Genomic DNA, 22,791 nt, shown 5'->3' with positions numbered 1-22,791 from the left:
ACATGTGATCTGTTGGGACGTCGCCATTCTACCTGTTACACCACTCAGCCGTTTCTCTCCCAGTGGCTATTTAACGTTATATTTTTTAATTGACTGGTCTCCATTGCTTATATTTCCACTGCTGTATATTCAGGATTCCGTTTAGTATCAGTGTTGGCCGTCCACGACAGCAGTTAGATCGCGTTATAATATGATTATATAACGCTGAAATGTTGATGTGCAAGAAGCGATATGAGCGGAATCAGACGGGTAACGGACGCATGACGGCGTTAGTTCTTGAATCAGTTGTGGGCCACTTGGAGAAATTCTACTCTCCGGCTTTTTTTATCTTCGTCCATCCGTCGGTATCTTCATTCTGGTAGTTGTAGTGTTTTTCTGTTTCCTGCCACATCTGTCCTAGTTGGACGTGATACACTTGTTGGACTACATTTCCCAGCATACCACGCGGTCGCGCCTCCTCCCTGCACACTCTCTCCGCCTTCCCTCCCACTCCACTGGGCCGCGAGGAAGTCGCAAGATGGCTGATGTCGCTTGGAAGTAATGTTCCCCTCTGCAACATGAAGCCGTGAGTGTGGAAGAAAGCGAGGGAGGCACCATCGGGCTTTTATTTTTCTTTTCTTTTAGTTACTTTTCTTTTATTTCGTCAAACATCCATCTCATTCCGCGTCGTGTCCGCCCCGCACTTGTCTTCGGGAGTTGACGCGTCAAATCACGCCGGGGACCCTGCCAGCAGCTAACAGCTAACCACACAGCTAGCCAGTCAGCCAGGGACAGAGCTTGTTAGTTTCTTTTAATTGGTATTCAGAAAACCCGCGAGTCAACGAGCTACCAGTGTAAATGTGCGGACATTTGCCTGAGAGAGTGCAGAATAAATGTCAAATATCCTAGCTGTCACCCTGAAAAATAACGATTTTCAAGCTGCTCGGTTCAACATTATGTCCGCGAACTGGCCATCCAGCCTGTGGGTTGCTAACGTTAACTAATGCGCAGTGTTGCATCTTTTTCTAATGTGCACACATTAGCAAGATAATTATTGTATTGGCATTTTTCATCAAATCCAACCACCTTGCTGCAGTTCCGTTATTTGCTGCCAACTACCTGTTTGAAGCTGGTTATGTTAAGGCCAAATTATGGGAGCAGGAAATGTGTTGAACTTTTTCTGGTTGTAGGTAGCTACACTGGCCTTGCTGGCATCTCACCAACAATCCACAGGGATGGACACTAAACTGAGCACCCACGCACACAACTGAGAAATTGTCATTTCGATTGTCACGGATTAAGTAGAATTACGATTGCTGACACGCGTGTACACAAGTGCACGGTGGCTCATTTCACTAGTCTGGGTGACAGATTGTTTTGCAGGGTTAACTGAAGTACAGTTAGTCACTACATCGGAGACCAGCTAGCGTGCCTAAAGTGCAGAGCTAGCTCCGGTCTCGCCCCACATCACATCACAAACACGGCGTACAGAACGTATTCAGAGCCCGCTCCCGGCTACACGCACAGGCTCAACAACGCCGTCATGGGAGTGCAGGGCTTTCAAGAGTATTTAGAGAAGCGGTGTCCCGGGGCCGCGGTCCCGGTGGACCTCCTGAAGCTTGCCCGTACCGCGGCTCGCCAGCCCCCTCACCACCCACACCACCCCGGGCCCATGCCTCCCCCGCCCCCGCCCGCCAGGATCCTAATCGACGCTGACTCCGGCCTGCAACGCCTCTACGGCGGCTACCAGACGGACTGGGTGTGCGGGGGCGAGTGGAACGCAATGCTGGGCTACCTGGCCGCCCTGTCACAGGCCTGCCTGTACCAGGGCGGCCTGGAGCTGGTCGTGGTTTTCAACGGCACATTGGGAAAGGAGCGCTGGCCCGAGTGGGCGCGGCGAGCACAGGGCCAGCGGCAGACTGCGCAGCTGATCGTCAACCACGTCGGCAGCAAGGCCACCCCGCCTCCCCGGGCATGGTTCCTGCCCCCGGCCTGCCTCAGCCACTGCGTCCGCCTGGCCATGTTCCGCTTCCGAGTGCGGGTGAGCGATGTGTGATCATGGCAGTGTTGAGTTGTTTTATTGTGGTCATGTGGCGTGCTGTTAATTTAACACTTGCCCTTTCTTGTTGCACGCCCATCCAGCAGCTTACGTCATCTAGCGCCTTTTTAACTCCTCACATTTGGGGAGCAAGTGCAACTACACTCACCACTGAACTGAGTCGATCCGTAATTATGTTGTTTAATGTTATACATTCATATTAATCAAACGGACTGTTTTGCATTTGCTGTCTTTCGCCAGCAGAGCATGTATGTATATCTGTGATGTAGTTTGCTCTCATGGATGTGTTGGTCTGCTGGGTGGAGGAAAGTATCCTGGGCATATATGAAGCAGCAGTTACCGGCGAAACACATCTGTGCATTGGTGTAACATGGCCTAGTCTAGCTAGCCTATATATTACATAACATGAACTCATTGAACTCCTCATGCTTTGTTGGAGAACTGCCAGTGGATGGAATGTAGTTCCCCATTCCCGTCAGCGGTACATTTGCAATGCTTTTATTTTGTGCATATCAGGTAGTTGGCGATTGATATTATTTACGCATCAAACCCATTGGTACAATTTGATTTGCTTCTAAATAAATTACAATAGCCGGGTGTGCTATATTTTCTTTACTCGCCTCCATATAGGGCAAAGAATAGCGTAACATTATTAATTAAAAAAAGTAAATCTGAGGCCTGCCATGAATGCAGAAAACCTTTCATGGTTCTCTACTTTTAACTTTACCAAGATGTCTCTTTGCTTTTGATCTACCTTCCTATCTGCTTACATGGTAGCATTAAAAACACGGGTATAGTGTATCAAGAGAGGATAGAGAATCGACAATCCCACACACATTACAGTAGGATACATTCTGATGATCCTTGTGTGTGCACAGCATCATTACTCAGTTATTATGTGTGATTTATTGTTTTTCCTGCCTGTATTCTGAGAAACTGTCCTATTTCTACAGCTTCAAGTATCTCACCTCTGCCTGACTTAAATGTTTACTTTATTCATCGCTGTTCCTCTCTATGCAGCTTTCTTGTCCTCAACTTTACATGTACTGCATACATTTCTAGTCCCTCTAGTCGTAATTATTGTTCATACATTATTCTGGTTAACACTGGTGATTAGTTTTATTATTGGTGACTGACACATAAAATATTAGAACATTTGAAGAATCGTGAAGGAGTTTCCTCAACCTCGTCATCGCTGCCCCATATTGAATTCATTTGAAGGCAGAGATTTAACTATCAGCTTATTAAATATATTTTTAACGGAGTGTAATGATCTAGTTTTCATACTGATTAACACTGATTTTGTTTCACAAGATTAACATCTGAATTCTGGCATGAAGCTCTCCTGCTTGCTCTGTCTGGCAGAACCATGCAGCTCACTCCGCTCTTGGGTGAGGTGCATGGGTGCTCTGAGGCAATGATGTTGCCTGAGGACCAGGTGTCTGCATTGTCACCTGTGATTTGGAGCCGATTGGTGCAGCACAGATGTGTTTTTACAAGGGCTGTAGAGCTTACGTATTGTGTTGGTATTCAAAGTGTCAGCTCAATTATCCGTCTGTGACCTCTGTCCTCATCATAAAATGAGTATTTTGCAGTGACTGCTAGCACGGTAGCTGATTCAATTCGATTCAGTTTATTTTGTATAGCCCAAAATCACAAATTACTAATTTGTAAAGTGCTTTACAATCTGTAGACATACGACATGATGCCAGTCCATCTTTGATAAATCCATACTCTTAGGGATGCTATTTTAATTGTATTAAGTTATACAGAAGGGACGTCTTTATGTTACTTGTTTTGTCCGACCAACAGTCCCAAAAGCATTACAAAATCAGTAACGTTGAGAGAGCTCAAAATCCACTTATGAGAAGCTGGAACTGGAACATTTGACCTTTTTGCTTAACCCTTGTGTTGCCTTCGGGTCAATCTGACCCGATTCAATGTTCAACCCTCCTGTTACCTTTATATTTACTAACATATTTTACCCTTGAGGTCAATATGACCCCAGCTATTAAAATCTCCAGAAAATTATTAGAATTAATATTGTTTTCCAAGTTTAAGTGTGAGGTACTTTATGTTTGTTTGTTGACTCCCGAAAGAACACCGACATTAAACATTGAATCGGGTCAAATTGACCCGAAGGCGACAGGAGGGTTAAATATTGAATCGGGTCAAAATGACCCGAAGTCAACACAAGGGTTAAACAAAAATGTCTTAAAGACGTCTCAAAATAGTTGCAAATACATGTTCCGTTAAAGTGACAACAAATCAATCTAAAATCTAAACTACTGTGCTGCATTCCTTGAACCATAACTATCAAAAACTGCCGCATGACAAACCATGTTACTCCGGGAAGGATATAAATATATATGTTTCTATGACACAGCAGACTGAGTTTGTCCACTCTGCCTCACAGGTTGTACAGACTTTGGAGGACCACCACCAGGAAGTGCTGTCTCTCTACAGGGACTTTGGATTTTCCGGCCTGATTGCTCAGGATTCTGAATTTGCCCTCTGCAATGTACCCGCCTATTTCTCATCGCACGCGCTCAAACTGAGCTGGAACGGCAAGAACTTGACCACACACCAGTACTTGCTGTCTGAGGCCGCCAGGCAGCTCGGGCTGAAGACACAGCACCTGCCCTGCTTCGCCGCTCTGCTGGGTAAGGAGCTTACGCACACAAGGACACAGAATCAAACTTGTATCCCACATTTCTCTTACTTAAATACACACACCTACTTCTAAGCTGTATATCTGGCACCCATCTTTGTCTGTTGTCTGTCTAACCCTAACCCATGTTCATTGAAAGAGCAAACATTGAAAGAGTTTCTGTCTCTCAGGAAATCATATTCTGCCTGATGAAGACCTGGCTGCCTTCCATTGGAGTCTGCTGGGACCAGAACACCCACTAGCTTCGCTCAAGGTACCGTAAAGCCAAAGTCCTCTGCAAACCTCAGCTTACTCTGCGAGAATAGTTGCTCTTAGAATCACACAATACTCTATAATTAGTCAAATGGTGACATTTACCTCAACATATGAACCAGAACTTAACCTGGAGCTTGTTTAGTTTTATATTCATAATTCTAAATAAATCCAGTATTATTTTAAGAGAATAGCCATACTGTCTTTCACAATTCATTATTGTCAGTGTTTTAGGGGCATAATGCTTTCACATCCACAAAAGACTTTTACTGTAAAACGTGCAGGGAAAGCAGACTTTTATTAACCCATCTTAAAATCCTGGAATTTATAGAAATATTTTGAATGAATGATTAAGTTATTGGAATAAAATATAGTTAATTAATGAGGAGAAATTATATATAGACAATTTCACACCAGAATAAAAACGTTATTCTCATTTTATTCTTCGTTAAATTGTATTTTTCATCTGCAAACATGAAATGTGTATGAAGTCTAAACTTTGCACCATTTTGTAATATTTAGTATGACTTTGTTGACCAAGTGTGATAACAGACATGCGTGTGGTGTATAATTTTAAGAAAACAATGAATTGCATATAGAAAATGTTGTTTCACTGCTTACCCTTGCATTCCTCGCCTCCAGTTTGTTATTTACATATATATGGAAACCTAGTTGTGTGTTATTGCTTTCCAAGGGCACTAGTATTGCATTTTATAGAACTTAACATATCGAAGTTAAAAAGACAATGCTGATCTCCTAGACATATTTAAAGTATATAAATGACCATTAACTTCGAGTGATTTAAGTGACCACATGCATTGGAGCCAACAAGCTCAATAATTTGGCCTTAATACTTTTTAAAAACCTGATAACTTCCAGTCCTGCCTTTTTTTAAGTGTGGTCTGACTGATCATCCATCAACTTACACAGCAGGACAATAAGTAGTATTGCGTTCTTTGTTTGCTTCTGTTGAACAAAATAAGTAATGCAGTTAAATGTCCTCCTGAGGCTCTCTCCCAGTGTTCCTCCCAACCCAACCAGGTATATGTGGATTCAAATCTTCGTACTGTTCCTGTCTTAGGTGCGAGCTCACCAGTTGGTGCTGCCGCCCTGCGAGGTGGTGATCAAGGCCGTCTCAGAGTACGTCTCCTCCATCAAAGACCTGGGAAACCTTGATGTCATCGCCAGAGATGTCTTCAAACAGTCACAGGTGGCCTATGTGTCCCATTGTCAATGCTAAATGCGAATTCATTCCTGTTAACCTCTTTCTTGGGTTTAATTTGAATTGATTGAAAGAGATTTACATGTTTCACTTCTGGCTGTACATTCAGGACTGTCTAATGGTTAAATAGGTCATCACTGTTGACACAAGACCCTGAGTCAGCATCTGCACTTCCTCACACATCAGTGTTAAACCATAGCATTGCACTACACATCATATGTGCTTCGCAGGACTATCTAGTTTCAGTTCTTCCGAGCTGCAGTGTTGTCTCAGTATAGATTGAGCAAGTAGGGTTGGAGTTCGGTAGCATTTATTAAATCCTTCTCGCTGTTGAATCTATATCTGGCTCAAATTGTACTTGATAAAACAATTAGTTGATTAATCCATCGGTTTGTCACTGACGATTATACTGGTTTTAAAATGATTTCAATTAGTATTTTTCTCTTAAATGTCGTCCCAAAATACATTTTCATCCATCCCAATGCTATTATGTTCGACTCCAGGACGTCCTTTAGCCCTAGCCCCAGCATGATGTTGAAACACCAGAAATTAATGAAATTACTTGATAAGTGGTTAAGCAAAAGATTCAAAGAGCCTTTTTGTCTGGAAAATGTTGCCTTTGGTATTGCCTTTTCTTTTTTTATGGCACTGTTCTGGCCACAGCATACAACCAATAGGTAGTAATGATAGTTTAATGAAATGTGCCGGCATATTTGAAGCTCACTACCAGGATGTGAGTTCAGTAAACAACTGATTCTGAGTTACAGCAGTATGTCCTTATATTACATTATCAGTTTCAGAAGCCAGTTGTTGACATATTTGTTGGACTTGGACCAAAAAAGGATATGTCTGGTTACTCTACTAACCAGTGTTACCTGAGTATCCAAAGTCTGATGTATCTTCTTCCTCTGTGCCATAAAGGCTCTATTGTTTTCCAAAAACAATTAAAAACACATTAATCAGCCACACTGTTGCACTGAGGGACATGGGCCTTCATTAAGATGAACAGTGTTACTGCTGTTCATCTCAACCACATTCAAAATTCACTCTACTTCTAGAAATACTCCCGATCGTCTGGTGAAAATAGTCCTCGTGGAGGTTTTTTTCTGTCTGATCTGTTGACTTTAAGAAAATAAATATGGCAATCCTTATCCTTTAACAATAACTAAGCAACATATGTGTGCATCCCTCAACTAGCCTTTACAAAGTGTTAGTCTTTTAGTCTAGCTCAGTCAACAAAATGCTTTCTTTCCTTTCTTTTCTAGTCTCGCATGGAGGACAAAGTGGAGCGATTCAAGAAAGCTGTGGATTATTTCTCGGCTGCCTCCAAACCTCGTTCGCCCAATATGGGGCCCGCCTCTTTCATCTGTGAGTAGTAAAGAAGTCTAGAGAACCAAACCAATAATCATGATGTCATAATTCTCTGCTCACCAAATATGAATTTATGAAAAGAAAATGTAAATGTGCATCCTTTTTTGCTCTACTTAGTACCTGGGTTTGGATTTGGGGGACCACCTGGCCACATGGGACCGATGCAGCCTGGAAAGAATCAGGTAGATTCCTTAGCTTGATAATGCTTTGTTCCTCTTTGATATGTGTGTGTCATTTGTTGTCTGGTCTCTACATGCATCTACATGTAGCAGAATGGATTCAGTCTCTTCAGTCATTCCTCTTTGAAATCCCTTTTTGACAAATTCTTATTTAGGGTGGGGAAAAAACAGCTGAAAGAGAAGGAGGGTGCAGCCCTTCCCACCCAAAATCCTTCCACCAACCTTGATTAGATGCTTCTGGTTAGATCTGTAATGCAATAGGATAGTATTGGTTCACGCCCCTGAAACGACATCTCCCCTCCCCTTTGCTCTCTTTAAAATATTTTTTCCTTTCTTCTGTTCCTCTTCGTCCAATCACAGTTCCCTCCTCCCCAGATTCCGGGGTTAAAGCCACCCTATCAAAATGCTCCATATGGACATGGCTCCACCCCTCTGTTCCAGAACCCACCGCAACCATCCCAACCATCCCACGACTGCAACAATTCAATGACAGGCAAGATGGGCTTCTCTGATTGGTCGGCTCCATATGATTCCACTCAGGGGGGAAATCGATTACCCAATCATCACACCACCACTCAGTCTGTTCCATCTCCGTCCCCTTCATCGTCATCAGAAGGAGATGAAACCAACGACAGCAACGCAAAGTAAGATACTGAGACAGCAAAGTCATGTTTCAACTGTTGGGAGCAAACAAGTCAGCCTTGACTTCAGGACAGACATATAAAAAAAGAAATTCCTACATGTTATTACATTTTATTCACGTAATTGAAAAAAGAATCACCATATAAATCAATATAGAAAAAGATTATTTATTTCAGCCTTATCGTTGCCTAATTAAGATCATTAGGTATATCTCTTGTTATCTCTTCTGCACCAAGAAAATCAACCCAGAAACACTGAATACGTTTTTAAAATGTCCAAACTACAGCTCTGGAAGCACACTTAGAGATCCAGGAGGAGGAGGAGGAGGAGGAGGGCCTCTTATGATTTCTAGTCAGTCATATTTCTAAGTCTTCTATAAATAAGATTTAAATGTCTGAATAGGGCAGTAGTTCTCAAACTTTTTCTGTCTTCACTTCGGAGGAAGAAAGATGTTCGTACCCCACCGCCCCAACACAATTGTAACAAAATGGTCCATGCTGAATTTGTATTGAAATAACAATTTTTTGTGACTCCATGAGTGCTTTTCTAAATAATAGAATTACTTTGCAATCACTTTCAATAAAACCAGATTGTTCCATCAAACACAAAACTAATACATGTTTTCAATCACTTTATTAGAATACAAATACAGTTCTATCTGTGCAAATATCTGTGCTAATCTCTGGCAGCAAATAGCTTGTTGTGGCTACAATGAACCTGTTTTACTTTGAATATCTTTTCCAGATAATAACAATAAAGTGCAACCTGTGAAAAACTAAACAAAACAAGTTCTAATATTTGGCAATAAAGAGTTTTACACGGCATATCTTTTCAAAACAACAATAACAAGTGCAACCTTTGCAAAATGAAACAAGTGCGGATATGAATGAGTCATCATCTTGTATCATTATTATACGCTGCAATGTGTTTTCCACTCCACCTCTTTTTAAAATTAGTTTGCAGGCTTGAAACGGCCACTCAAAATTCATGCTCAATGTTGAGCTCTTGTTTTGACTTAAACATTTACACGAAAGTACAGGCATTTCGCTCTTTATTTATTGATGACTTAGTTTTACGTCTATGTACTTTGTAATATATCAAGTTATCAACAAAGGGCTTTAAGTAAAAAATAATCTCATTTCCCCTTTAATGCCTTAATGGCCCACTAGAGGGCCGCGCACCAGTTTGAGAACCACTGGAATAGGGACACCTTGGGATAGTGTGCTATGTTTCTGAGAGCCTTATATGCTACTGCTAATTTCCTTTTGCTGCAATAATAAATAATGAAACAAAGTGAGCATCGAACACAAACTTGTTTCATCAGCTCAATGTTTCTAAGGAAGTGCTCCCTCAGCGGAAAGGGCGATGTTGTATAAACGCACACGATGAATGCCAGGCCAGTTTGATAAAACACTTCCATAAACCCTTTCTGTCAGCCATTTGTTGGACAAGCCCTCTCGGTGGGAGGATCCTGCTGGAAGGATGGGCCTGGCCTCTGGAGATGGTTCCCAAGGCAACGGGAGCAGATCACACATTCCGTCACTGCTGTCGATGGCGACACGCAGTCACATGGACATAACCACACCCCCGCTGCCTCAGGTGTGTGTCAATGAGAGATAATATTTTTTGAAAGAAGGGGGGACAAATGACATAGTTGTAGGTTATGTTGAAAAGTCACCATGGTTTCTGTTTCCCCCCCCCTGATATCAGGTCAGTGCTGAGGTTCTTCGTGTAGCTGAGCATAGACACCGAAGAGGACTAATGTACCCCCAGATTTACCACATTTTGACCAAGGTAAACTGTTAACCTCACTTATGTAATCAATTTGTGTTTGCATCTGCATCTGCAAGGCTCCAAGTCATCTTGTCTCTTTAAACAAGTGTTATGAAAATCAATGTCGTCAGAGCCACCCTATAATCTCTCTGTCCGTACTCCTCCCTTCACCCACTGCAGGGAGAGATGAAGATGCCAGTGTGTATCGAGGATGAGTGTAACTCTGAGCTGCCTCCTGCCTCTCTGCTGTTCCGTGCTGCCAGACAGTATGCCTACGGTGTCCTCTTCAGCCTGGCTGAAACACACCGCCGCCTGGAGAGACTCGCTCTCCGCAAGAGGGCTCCCCTGGAAGGTAGGCCCTTAAGACGAGATAGATGAGAGCAATAATGAGGACACATTGTTCTTGATTTATTTTAGTATATGAACTATGTATTCAGTCGTGGAAAGTATTCAAGTACATTGACCCAAGCGCCGGTTGATTTAGATTTGCTATTTGAGGGGAAACAATGGAATTGTACTTAGAGTTAAGCAGTCTGTGGCCTGTTGCAACAGCTTTATGTAAGTCATCTTACGTTAGGCTGAAAAGCCACACTAAACAAAGCAGTGAAAAATATAGTACACTGAAAATATCTGCTGAAAGAAAGAAATTAAACTACTACTAATATTTGAGGACATTAATAGGCATGACAGCCAATATTAGAGTGACACACTGAACCCGTACCTGCTCTCTCACCATTAGCAGTTTTGAAGAACTTTGTAAGCAACATTATCAAAATAATATCTCAATGTCAATATATTAGTCTGCTCATAAGCCTGAAACACCAGCATCATCGAATCTAATTGATTGCATCATTAAATTGCTTGCCTCAGTTCTACTAAACTAAATCATGTACATTTTTAACATACTTCTCTTGCCTCTGCGTTTCAGTTCCTCCAGTGATTGTCAAAGAGTGGAGCAGCGGTAAAGCCAAGTCGGCCCTGACTCCGGAGCTGGTCCCGGCCCTGTGTTTCAGGGAGTGGACCTGCCCCAACCTGCGGCGGCTGTGGTTGGGTCGTGCCAGTGAGGACCGCTCCAGGAGAACCAGGGCTTTCCTGGCCTGCCTACGCTCTGACTGCCCAGCCCTTCTCAACCCAGCACAGGTTCCACAGCATCTGCTGCTCATGTGCTGTGTGCTCAGGTGTGATGGTGGTCTAAACCACTGCTTCATTTAGTTGCCCGAACTATGTGTGTGTTGTCCTTATGACAGTGTGAGTATTGCAGGAACATCTTAGTGAGAGTCCAATACTTTGTATATTTCTATTGGAACATTTGTGCTCAGTTCTTTTCAGTGTGCACGACAGCTGAAGTTATTAGGCGACTGACTGCACACTTTTAATTAAAGGTTATATATATTGGGATGTTCTAATCTACATGCGACATTTGAACGATCCCTTTGAGTAGATTTACAGTAAATCACAATATGAATGCGATATCAGTGGTTGTGTTAAACATTCTCGCTGCCCTTCATTTTGACGGACAGGCTTGTAGAGATTATGCAATCTATTATTACCACTTTAATATTTGTATTTAAAAAAGACAGAGGCCAAAGATGTATTTAAAGGATCTCAGACACTAGCTTTCTTTTCAGTGTGAGTAATTATTATAGAGCCGGTGTTAAAAAACAGTTACACTTTTTAATTATTATACCTGTCTTGTAATACAATTTGAGTTTTCGACTGACACAGACAGGAGCGCTCTCTACAGTGTATATATATATTTTTTAATTATCGGTACACAATTTTTGTATACTTTGCTCGGGCAGATGACATCTCATGACTGTTTGTATGTCGTGCCACGTGGGAGACTCGACTCCCCAGACTCTGAACGGGTGATTTCCCGATCCTGCAAGGCTTCACTGAGAGGAAATCCTGCAGCATGCGCTTGTTCTGCAGCATCGGTGCTGTGACCTGTCGACCTCTTCATGAGTGATGCGGCCATATCTACTATTGCGCCATATGGACTGTTGTGTATACTATGTAATTGAGTCTTGTAAGGTTATTGCTGCCTACAAAGTGCTCATCCTGTCAATATCATTGTAGCCAGGTACGCTGTAGCTCTGTGCTCCTGCCCTCAACATCGTGGTTTTCCCTCTCAGGTATATGATGCAGTGGCCTGGAGGAAGAATTCTCCAAAGACATGAGCTCGATGCCTTTCTGGCTCAGGCTGTTTCCAGCCAACTCTATGAACCCGACCAGCTACAGGAGCTCAAGGTGAGACCCCACTCCTCACTTCCTCATTGTTGTGTTGGTTTCCCACAGAATGCAGATGTTTCTACACGCACTTATCATTTCATCATTAGTTTTCTTATTTTTCGGGTTTCTTGATCAGGCCCCTTTTGTGTCGTGTACTTGACTAATTTAAGTGATTGTGGTGTTACAAGCTCCACACAACCTAATGTGTTCAACACCTTGTTATTCACATAAACCCTTCTCTTCCATCTTTCTTACTACTCGTATCTGTAAAAGATGTTCTCATTTTTTATTTGCTGTTAGGTGGAGAAGGTGGATTCCCGCGGAGTGCAGCTGGCTTCTCTATTCATGGCCGGCGTGGACACAGCGCTGTTCGTCAATGATGTGTGCGGTCAGCCGTTGCCATGGGAACACTGCTGCCCCTGGGGCTTCTTCGACGGCAAACTGTTTCAGAGCAAACTGGCCCGGGCCGCTCGAGACCGGTCCGCCCTGATGGACATGTGTGAGGGTCAGGTATGTATTATATCCTGTTAGATGTGATGGATGTGTGCAAATTATAAGTTAATGAAAGTTGGTTCATCAAATATGTCAGTGCCATCCCTGTTTGAGGGCAGTAAGCATGTGATGTATTCAGTAGGAATGTCCCATCAAGTTTGGCCTTGAACCAGGTCCTTTTATATTGGGTATCTGCCAGTTCTAAAATCGATGCAAAACTTATATTTACCAGATGACCTTATAAAATGTATTTGCGTCCCCTTCATGATTTTAATAAATGTTTGATACTCGATGAAGTAAATTAATCTCAAAATTCCCATCGAAGCAAAACTTTGAAAGAGACCTTTTCTTTCTTACCCATCCTTTTAATCATCTCTGGCACTCTGGTCAGATGCTCAATACTTTTCGTTGTCTCAGTACTTGTACTCTGCAATGACAATAAATTGAATCTGAATCTGATCTCGCAAGCGCCTCAGATTTATCTCGTGACCCATTTGAATGGTCCCAACCTCCATTTCACTACAAAAAAACTAAATAAGGTGGCAGCTTATCAAGGTAAATTACCATCACTAATAACAACCTACTTTCTATTGACTATATTGTATGTAATTTGCAGTAAATGTCACAATATTAACGTGTTTTCTAAAAACTCGGATGTTCCCAGGCCGTGAGATGGATTCACATCAGTAATGCTGTAGCTCAAAGGCTCTGTCACAGTTGTCTCTCTGCTCTGCAGGAAGAGCTGGTGTCCAAGGTGGAGAAGATGCGTCAGGCAATCCTCGAGGGCATCAACCTGTCCCGCCCTCCTCTTCCTCCCCCTCTTCCACCTCCTGCCTTCCTTACCCCAGCTATGGTGTCCCCTTTCTACCCCATGCCTCCCCTCTACCCACCTCGCCCCATGGGCATGCCTCATCATCATCACCTGCATCATCCACATCACCCTGCCCAACACAGACCCAGAGCCTTCCCAGGTACAGAGATAATTGTGTTCCCTGTTGGTTACTCTGCACAGACTTTGTTAGGCATACTTTAACCCTTTAATCGGCGTAGACACTCTTTCTTTGTCGTAATGTCATACTAAACTCCAGATCCAAAAGCTTCTGAGTATGTGTTTACATTAAAAAGTGAGAAAACAAAGTGTACTCAAATTAATCAGTTAGAACTCTCAAAGAAGTATACTGTTGATGTGGTGCTGTTCACGGCTGGAAATATAGGATGTAGTCCATAGGGAAACGGTTGGTATTGTATGAAATTGGGACACGGCTATATTTTCTTATTCAAGTGTCAGTATAGTCACTTGTTTTTGTTTTGTATTGTTCAGGCCTTCAGTCCATCCCCCCTCAGGGAGGGAAACTGGAGATAGCTGGCATGGTTGTTGGCCAGTGGGCTGGGAACAAACCCATCCGTGGACGAGGAGGGTTCAACATGCAGGTTGTGTCAGTGGGAGCAGGGAGAGGGTGAGTGAGATGAGAAGCCCTTAAGCAAAGCAGCCAATGTCTGTAAATGTAGTAATTCCAGAGCTATTTCCATCTTGCGCCGCTGAACTATGTGCCAAATCATTGACTTTTGTCCTTATTCCGCTTTGCTGACTTTTGTCGGTTCTACAAGCATAAATACAAACGCACACCTAAAGGAGATGCTAATGTGTATTCATGCTTGAGCATAAATGTTTAAGCGTGTCTCAAAGTTGACACCGGGGAAAGCCATTGTTATTGTACTGGTCTCCGGAAGTTATTTCCTTTCACCATTCAGAGTTGGTTGAAGTTTGTGTTGGTCAACCAAAATACGTCACCTTCTTTTTGCAAAGCTAATAATAAAGTTAATAGTTCCAAAATGTGCCAATTTTTGAAGATGAGCCCTAAGATAGCGAGTCCAGTTATAGCTGCAGCTTCGGGCACGTCGGGTCATACAAATGAACATTGTGATGAACGGCGGCAGATTAATGAAATAATACAGCAATATAGAATAAATAAATGATTTTAATTACATTCTCTAAAATGTAAGAAGAGCAGAGCTGCAGTCCGGAGACGCTGTGCACATTTACTCACATTTACTACACTGTCAAGCTGATAACTAAGCTACAGTTTGTTTTGCTGCCTTAATTAGAGTTTACTGCGTTTACAATTACTAAAAGCAGTTTCTTTTATAATTATTAGTAAGGAGGTTGCAAGGATGAATTCTGAATTTTAAGCTAATACATGTTTTTCACTCACTCCTACAAATGTTATTTTAGTAGAGAAAAGATGTTTGCTTAAATAATAGTCTTACATTGTCCCTTTTGAATAGCTGTTTATAACGTAAAGAGCGCCTTCTGTCGGTTCAGAGCGTGAACCTGATGAACTGACCGCATAGATTTACTTCGCTATTCATTCTTTGTGAAGTCAGTCTGAAATGCCGGTGGGATCAAGCCCTGTAGCAGACCACTGATAATCGTTGTTTACCACATCTGATCTGAACATCTTTCTGTTTCATCTTCACAGGAGGGGTAAAGAGATTCCAGCTAAAGTAAAGCTAGTGAAAAAGGCACCTACCAACAGAACACAGGTAGCAACTTTTATACAGAGCTCTTAAATCATATACACTTTCCTACATAAATCGGGACTACAGCTATAAATTCCCTCTTTGTCTATCAACTTTCCACTTACCATCTTGCTTTCAGTTGGAGGGGTTTATTGTACTGCAAGCAGCAGACCCTATTTTGACATGTACTTCCAAAAATTCAACACTTTTCATGTTGCACAGATAGAACTAAAGAAAGGTTGTTGAGGATATTCTAAGTAGGAATCTAGAATACATTGGGACTGTTTCTAAATCCTTGCCTGCTGCTGTTCTATTAAAATTCTGTCCAACTGTCATCCTCCAGACGTCGCCACCCCCCCCATCCAGCAGTCCCCCAAAGCCCTCAGAGGAGGCGGCCTCCACGCCAGAGGTTGCGACGCAGCAGCTGAACGGCGGCTCGGCAGCCATCGCCATCGGCCAGCCCTTGGATCTGGCCGCCTTGGCCCAGCCAATCCCGTGTGCCTTAGCCAGCAGAGACAACCAATCAGAGGGGGTGGAGGTGGAGGCCCCCTGTTGCCTTGACGACTGCCCGTCAGACGGGGTGCTACAGAAGGAGGAGTGATGGGATCCTTCCCGGGATGCACTGCTCTGAGAGAGTACTCTGTGTATGACTGCCTTTCCCTGTTTTTGTAGCCCCGCCTGTGATCTGTGCACGTTATCACCTCGAGCAGGGGGTGAAGCGAGGCTCCTCCTCGTGCTCCCTGCTGCTCGAGGTGATCAAGCAGTTTGCTGTTACTTCCTTTTTAGTTTTTTCTCATGTGGTTTTACATTGTTTTGTGAAGAGAGGTTTTCTCCATGAGTCTGTAAGCGCCCCGCCCCTCAAAAATCCTAAATGCCTCCCTCCCGCACTCAGAGTAAAATAAAATTGGAAGCCCCACCCCCATTACGACCCACCACTTACGCCCCAGCTCGCTTTCCCCCGTTTCCCATCCTATGGGTACCTGTCAAGGTAAAATGTTTTATTTTGTGTTTTTAATGGTCCCATTGTTTGAATCTCTGCACACAGATGTTAAGTTTGCAGCTACGCTGACAGATGGGATGTGGTTTCCATGGTCAGTCTGGTTGCCACGGTTGATAGTTTGTTGTTGCGGTTTGTTGCCACAGCCGTCTCGTGTGAGGTTTGTCTTACATGGATTCAGAGAGATGTTTAGAGTTTGACTCTGGATAATGTGAGTACGATTTTAACAAAGTGTACCATTCTTCTGTGCAGTGACCTTAATCCCCACTGCTAAACACACAATGTTAGTATATTTACAAGCAACATGCCCCTTTATAAATGAATTAGTTATTTATCACAGTCGCACTTCTGCACCAACATGGTATTAGTGCATCTTATTTTGACCCATGTAGCATACATAGCCTTGTGCTTAGCTGTGCTAAGAGACCCCATACATTTATGCACCTTAAGCCCTAAAGTATGCAAGATATTACCCTGCTCCTCCAAAAAAAGGTTCATTGTTATATTATCTCCCGCCCCCTGATCCCCCACCCCGCCCCCCTTGTTCTTTTCTCCCAAAGCTTTGATTGTATTACCCCAACAGAAGCACTTAATGTTGTATTTAAATGTAATGAATTTAAACAAGCCCCTATATATAGATGAATTGACAGTCTGAGAGGGGTGTCTGTCCCCTGCGCGGAAGTAAATCTTTAACATTTAGAACTACATTTAAAGGGAAAGATCTATTCGAAAGACGTCAGAATGTGAACAGAGTGGTTTCAGACAAAGAAGCACTTTGTTTAAAAAAAGTTAAACCACACTGGAAAGTCTACCAGGTGATTTAAAAAAAACAAAAAACTCTTGCAGCACCTTCTGGAGTAAAGGCCCAAAAAACTAAAAACATAATACTGCCTGGCAAAAGATGGAAATGAATGGTGAGGACTTGGGTAACTGCTGCCAGGCAGAGTTCCCCTCAGACTGGCCTCACTCATTCAATCATGACCGTTGCAATGAAGCTGAAAGGACTTCTGATTCTCCACATCAAGAAGTCCTGGGAATCTTTTCAGATTTCTAAAGTTATTTCCAAAGTCTATTTTAAGAAGGCTAGCCGATTGAGGCAGCCAGTGATATAAAAGGGGTGTGGCGACGAAAGCCTCAACGATCCCCTCCACCGCTATGGTGGTGATTGAGTAACGGTTGTCATGATGACAGCCCAACACCATGAGCTGCTGCCCCGCAGAGCTCTGGTGTGTCACTTTAGACCAGCAGGAAGCACTTCCCTGCCCTGAAGTCCTTCAATCGAACAAGGCGGAGGCTTTACAGGTCGGATCGCATGTCAAACGACGAGAGAGAGGGAGGCCTCACGGCGGACTTAAGTGTGCCGCCCACAATCTGAGACTTCTAAGATAAGGACTTGCTTTATTAGAGCACTTACGTTTGTAGAGAATGAGATGTGTCCCCAATAGTAGGTTTCTTCTGACTACGGAAATACAACTTACCAATAGCCGGTAGCACAACTGCAGATGTAAAAGCAGTAGACCGACAGATACTGCCTGAGAGATCCTGGCCATAAGCATTGTAATCTCTCCATACTCACTTGGAGAGGTTGAAATGAGCTCACCATGTTAAAAAGGCAAGTCAACAAAGAAGCACCTTATTTTCATACTATGTTGATGACTTGTGCTCTATTGTGTGCCACACAATTGACATGGAAAAAAGCTCTTATGAAAGGGAAAAAGCCCTGACTATAAATGTAAGTGTTGGTGTAGTCGAGTCAGACATCCCCTCAGTTACGAACACAACCATGACCGTTGACCCAGCCTTGAGTGTAGGCCTACACTCGTCATCACAGGGCTGCGCCGCCGTCTCTTACACCAACACCAAATGAAATCAGAGGTCTGGAATGACTTGTTAGTTATTGGTAGGAACTAAGCATACAAGTGCTGTAGGTGTTTATAGGTTAAGAGTAGGTAACGGCGTCGGGCTTAACACAGGACTTTAACACGGACACAAAGACTAGGCTAGAGAATATAGCTCCACTGGCCGAAATACTAAGTCTAGAATTACTAGGAGTCATATACTAAACTGCTTTCAACTTTCGACATTAGTACAAATATCTGTATCGCAACAGTACATTGTTAGAAGATGTCTTTTCTGTGGCGAGCCAGAGTGTTATCTGGTATACGATGCCCTCTCTCGATTTGCTCGCCATATAACATTTACAAACAGACACACACACGTCACACACACACACGTCACACAGGTATTCAGTTGCATTTGTTACCACCAGCATTCTCTCTGCTTTTGTGCTGATGTGATTTTGTGCAGTTTCAGTTCCCAGTGGAGTGGTCGTCAGTTCATCAGAGATCATTTTTGGTAACACATTCTGCTGATCCCCTCAAAAGAAATCCTACATCTTCAAGTTAGCATGGATTTTAAAACACATGTTAGAGGGTAGGCACAGAAACGATCATCGACACACAGCACGCGCACAAGACATCGACACATGGCACACACAGTTACATGGATGTTAAACCCTGAGTTACACAGTAGCTAGTATGAAAAAAGAAAAAAAAAGTCAACACAATACATACTGTCGTGTCCCTCTCGTCCTCGTCTGTTTTAGTTCGATAGATATCTGATCAGTGATTTTTATGCTTGTTCTCCTACCCCCCTGCTATGTCACTTTCTCTACGCACTCCCTCCCCCAAATGTTCATTCACTTCTTCTCTCAGCCCCCTAATCTTCCTCCATAGAGTACGTGCATCCACTCACACACACACTCACCACGTCTTCCCATTAATAGCAGTCACATACACACATATTTTACACACAGGGTAACCCTCCCATCACTTCCTGTATTTCAGTTCTTTCACTCTTATCACCCCCTTCGCTGCCTCTCCTTTTAGCCCTTTTAGGACCGTTCCTATTGGACGTTTTTCTCTTTGGGCTGCCCCGCCCCTTAATCAACCCAACTAACAGTAAAGGATATATTAACATTGATAATCAGTTTATGTATGTATCTAGCCAGAGTCTGGAAAAAAAAATCAAAATGGTTTTATTCAATTGTGCAAATGTGTTTATCTTACTATTTTTAATGTTATTACATCTTCTAATCTAATCCTTACCATTGCTTCAGTTAGTACTGAAATACGCTTAGCCAACCTAGAGATTTGAACTGTAATGATTGCGATTTTCCTTACCTGTATTTTATATGGCATCTTTAGACCACCGTTTATGTGCGTACGTAAATATTGCCCGTTTTTCGAGATGAAAATTGTCGTCTGCACTGTTATGATTTTCATAATATCCCTGATAACAATTTCATGGTCGACTCATTATAAATCTAAGCTGAACTCTGCGCCCTTGCACAAAGCAGCAAAACATTTCTTGTCAACACCTGAGAACCAAAGTGCACCTAGCATCCCCCGTCTATCCCCGATAAAGCACCCCAGAGGCCCCTCCCCCACTCCAACATCGACGGTTTGCCCCCAGAGTAACAAGTTTTCTGATGAGTACGATTATATATATATATATATAAAATGGCATTGCAGCACGTGTGATTTATCTAACAAAGTCAAAGTGAGGTAGCTGTGTTTTTAGTGGGTAGACAGACAGACAGGGAAAGAAGGAAGGAGGTGTGTTTGTGTTGACTGAGTGAGCGTGTAGGCAGATTTGGACATGTGACCAAGTGTTAAAGCATTGATGGTAAATTAGCCAGCTGCTGCTTACGCTCAGTTGTATCTTTCATTGACTGAATTCAGGTTGTGAACTACTGCATACGCTCAGATCGACACTAATGCACAGGAAGGAACGACACCCGACAAATATATACCTTCAGTCACGTTGGGGTTTTGGAGCCCTCTTTTGTGTTTTTCTTACATGTAATTGTTGTGATCTCTCAAATTTGCCTTTTTAAAGTCCCAGACTCAGATTGATGGAGCGACTTATTGCTGTACTCAGCTTCTTCATGTGTGGGCTTGGAGGCTGCTGAAAGTGGATGAATTCTCCTCAAAACACAAATATAAGATTACTTGGAATCCTGATGGATGTCATAGTACAAGCAGGAAATTCACCTGTATAAGGATGAAGCAACTAGCCTAGAAATAGATTAAAATGTAACTACCACTAAATTAAATGACAACGTCTTGTTCCATTGTTTCGTTAAGATCTGAAGTGATTCGTCAATAAGTTGATTGACTGAAAATATACCAACGACAAAATCAAAAACATGGCTTTAATAGTGTTAATTGGTAAAATAATCATTGCAACCTTAAAACACTGGTTAATTCAAAAGATTACAATCCATTGTTGAGCTTTCTCTCCATAAAAATGTATTTCTAGTTTCGTGTCTTGAGGAAAATTCGCCGTCTCTGACTGATGATGAAATTACAAGTTATGATAAAAACATCCTGCCTCACTTCCGATACGCAAATGGGAGCGCCTCTGAAGAGCTCGGCGATGTTAAAGAGAACCAAAAGTCCCAGAATAGAATATATATACTATGTTGTATTGTGGACGTAAAACAGTATTATTGTCTGTCATACAGAATGTGGAATTGGAGTCATCGCTTGTGTTGTACCTGTTCTAATATATTTGCAGGATTCTCACAGCATGATGTCCAATCTGAATTAAAGTCCCTGTTCTGTCTGTCTCTCTCTACACCGTCACCCGCCCCCTCAACAGCCCCCAAGATCCAGTATAATCCAGCCCCCCCAGTAAGGGCCTCAAGTTGATCACTTTGGGTCATTTCTTGTCATGTTGGTCAGCCGTGCCCTCAGCCACAAGTATACCGATGCATGTCCTTCAGTACCCAGGGCCACCCGAAACTACCTGTGCAGGAAAAAGGGTTCAAATTGATCCATAATACTATTGTTATAGAAATATTATCATCATTATTGCTTTTATAATTATGGTTGGTATAATTTGTCATCATTGTTAGCATTATGGAAGCACCGGACTGTTTGTGGAAAGACGAGAAGAAAAGAGAAAGCTTTTTTTTGTTTTTTTTGTCTGGCTGTTGGTCTGATTTCACAGAGGGAGGGGAGGAATGGTTCAGAAAGAGACAAAGATGGCAGTCATGTTTGTACTGGTTGGGAAATGACTTACAGTGCTGAAATAAAATTTATTCTTTTAGTAAAAAAAGTATTTATTGTGTCCGATGTCTTGATTTATTTAATTATTTTTTTTCTAGTGAAAGATTATACACAAGTATGATCACTACGATTATAAAAGCTAAGACATACCCCATTATTTGAAATTCACGAGAGCTAAATACCAATTTGAGGAGAGGCAGATATATTCAGATCATCCTTAACATAAGTACAATTACTAATACCACACTGAAAATACAAGTAAACGTCCTGCATTTAAAATAAGAGTATAAGTATATTATCAGCATCATAAGTATTGTTTAGTAAAATGTTCCCTGTCCATGTTCAATCATATGTTTGTGGATTAATATTACTTTTGCATATTTGTTGCATTTCAGTGTTGTAGATGTTTTTAGCAATGCATAATCTAGTAATGATTAAAGTTTATTTTTATTGCACTTATCACAGACAGTGTCAAAAAGTACAGTCAATTAAAACAATTTGGCAATAACTGGGGCCAAAACATTTCAACAGTTAAAAGAGCAAAATAAAATACAAACTAAAAGATGGTAAAATAAAATAAATAAACAAGATACACACACACACGTGTGTGTGTATATATATATATATATATATATATATATATATACATATATGTATATATGTGTGTGTGTATATATATATGTGAACCCCTAATCCAGCCGTCAAATAAAGATACAGCTCGTTCGACTCGGTCCCCGGAGAAGTGTCTCGGTTCGTGACACCTTGCTGACACGAGCGTGACGTATCGAGGCCTCGTTTGGGGGGTGGTCATGTGATTTTTTTTTGGCGTGGTTAAGCGAGGCATCGAAACATCTCTCCGCAATACTTTCCGCTCGCAAAGGTCGATACTGTGTCCGAGTAACCTCCTCTTCGAGCGCAGCATCCCCGAGCGTTACCGACGCGGACGAGCCGCTTGGCAGCCGCGAGGACGCGCGCGGCGGACTGAGAGGGCGAGAACCGCCAATTCCAGCTAGCTAGTGAACACTGATGGGCTAGCTCGCTGGCTAGCTGACTTCCAGGGTTGGTGCTGCGGTGTAAAAGTTAAATGAAATGACTAGCAGCACGTTTCTGTTCTTACTAATTAATATATATATATCACCGTAACGTCAACAGCCGCTTGTTTGCTGAGCAATTTGTGGTAACTAGCTTAAAAGGTTGAATGGTGTCCGGGTTAGCCTGTTAGCCTCACCTGATGTAAGATGCACGCGACCAGGAGAACATGTTCGCGGTCGCTCACTGATTGCTGTTTGACACTCGTTGCTCGTCCCGTCCTGCCCTCTCTTCTATA

At 42.5% G+C, this 22,791-nt stretch overlaps 1 protein-coding gene across 1 annotated transcript; it reads left to right on the top strand.

Moving 5' to 3' along the window:
- Positions 1-525: 525 nt before the first annotated feature.
- fam120c (family with sequence similarity 120C) lies at positions 526-21,516 on the top strand. Its single transcript, XM_056423644.1, has 17 exons — positions 526-2,020; positions 4,455-4,701; positions 4,880-4,962; positions 6,043-6,171; positions 7,449-7,551; positions 7,672-7,736; positions 8,094-8,377; positions 9,812-9,974; positions 10,086-10,169; positions 10,329-10,500; positions 11,077-11,326; positions 12,284-12,398; positions 12,681-12,890; positions 13,609-13,843; positions 14,194-14,329; positions 15,353-15,416; positions 15,736-21,516. Exons 1-17 carry the CDS (start codon positions 1,523-1,525, stop codon positions 15,991-15,993), a joined length of 3,096 nt encoding a protein of 1,031 aa, XP_056279619.1. The 5' UTR covers positions 526-1,522; the 3' UTR covers positions 15,994-21,516.
- The last annotated feature ends 1,275 nt before the right edge of the window (positions 21,517-22,791 follow it).

The sequence above is a fragment of the Pseudoliparis swirei genome, chromosome 9 (genome assembly GCF_029220125.1).
Source record: "Pseudoliparis swirei isolate HS2019 ecotype Mariana Trench chromosome 9, NWPU_hadal_v1, whole genome shotgun sequence".
Taxonomy (NCBI): Eukaryota; Metazoa; Chordata; class Actinopteri; order Perciformes; family Liparidae; genus Pseudoliparis; species Pseudoliparis swirei.
Note: the sequence above shows the minus strand (reverse complement) of the source record. Positions and strands in the feature narration are given on the sequence as shown.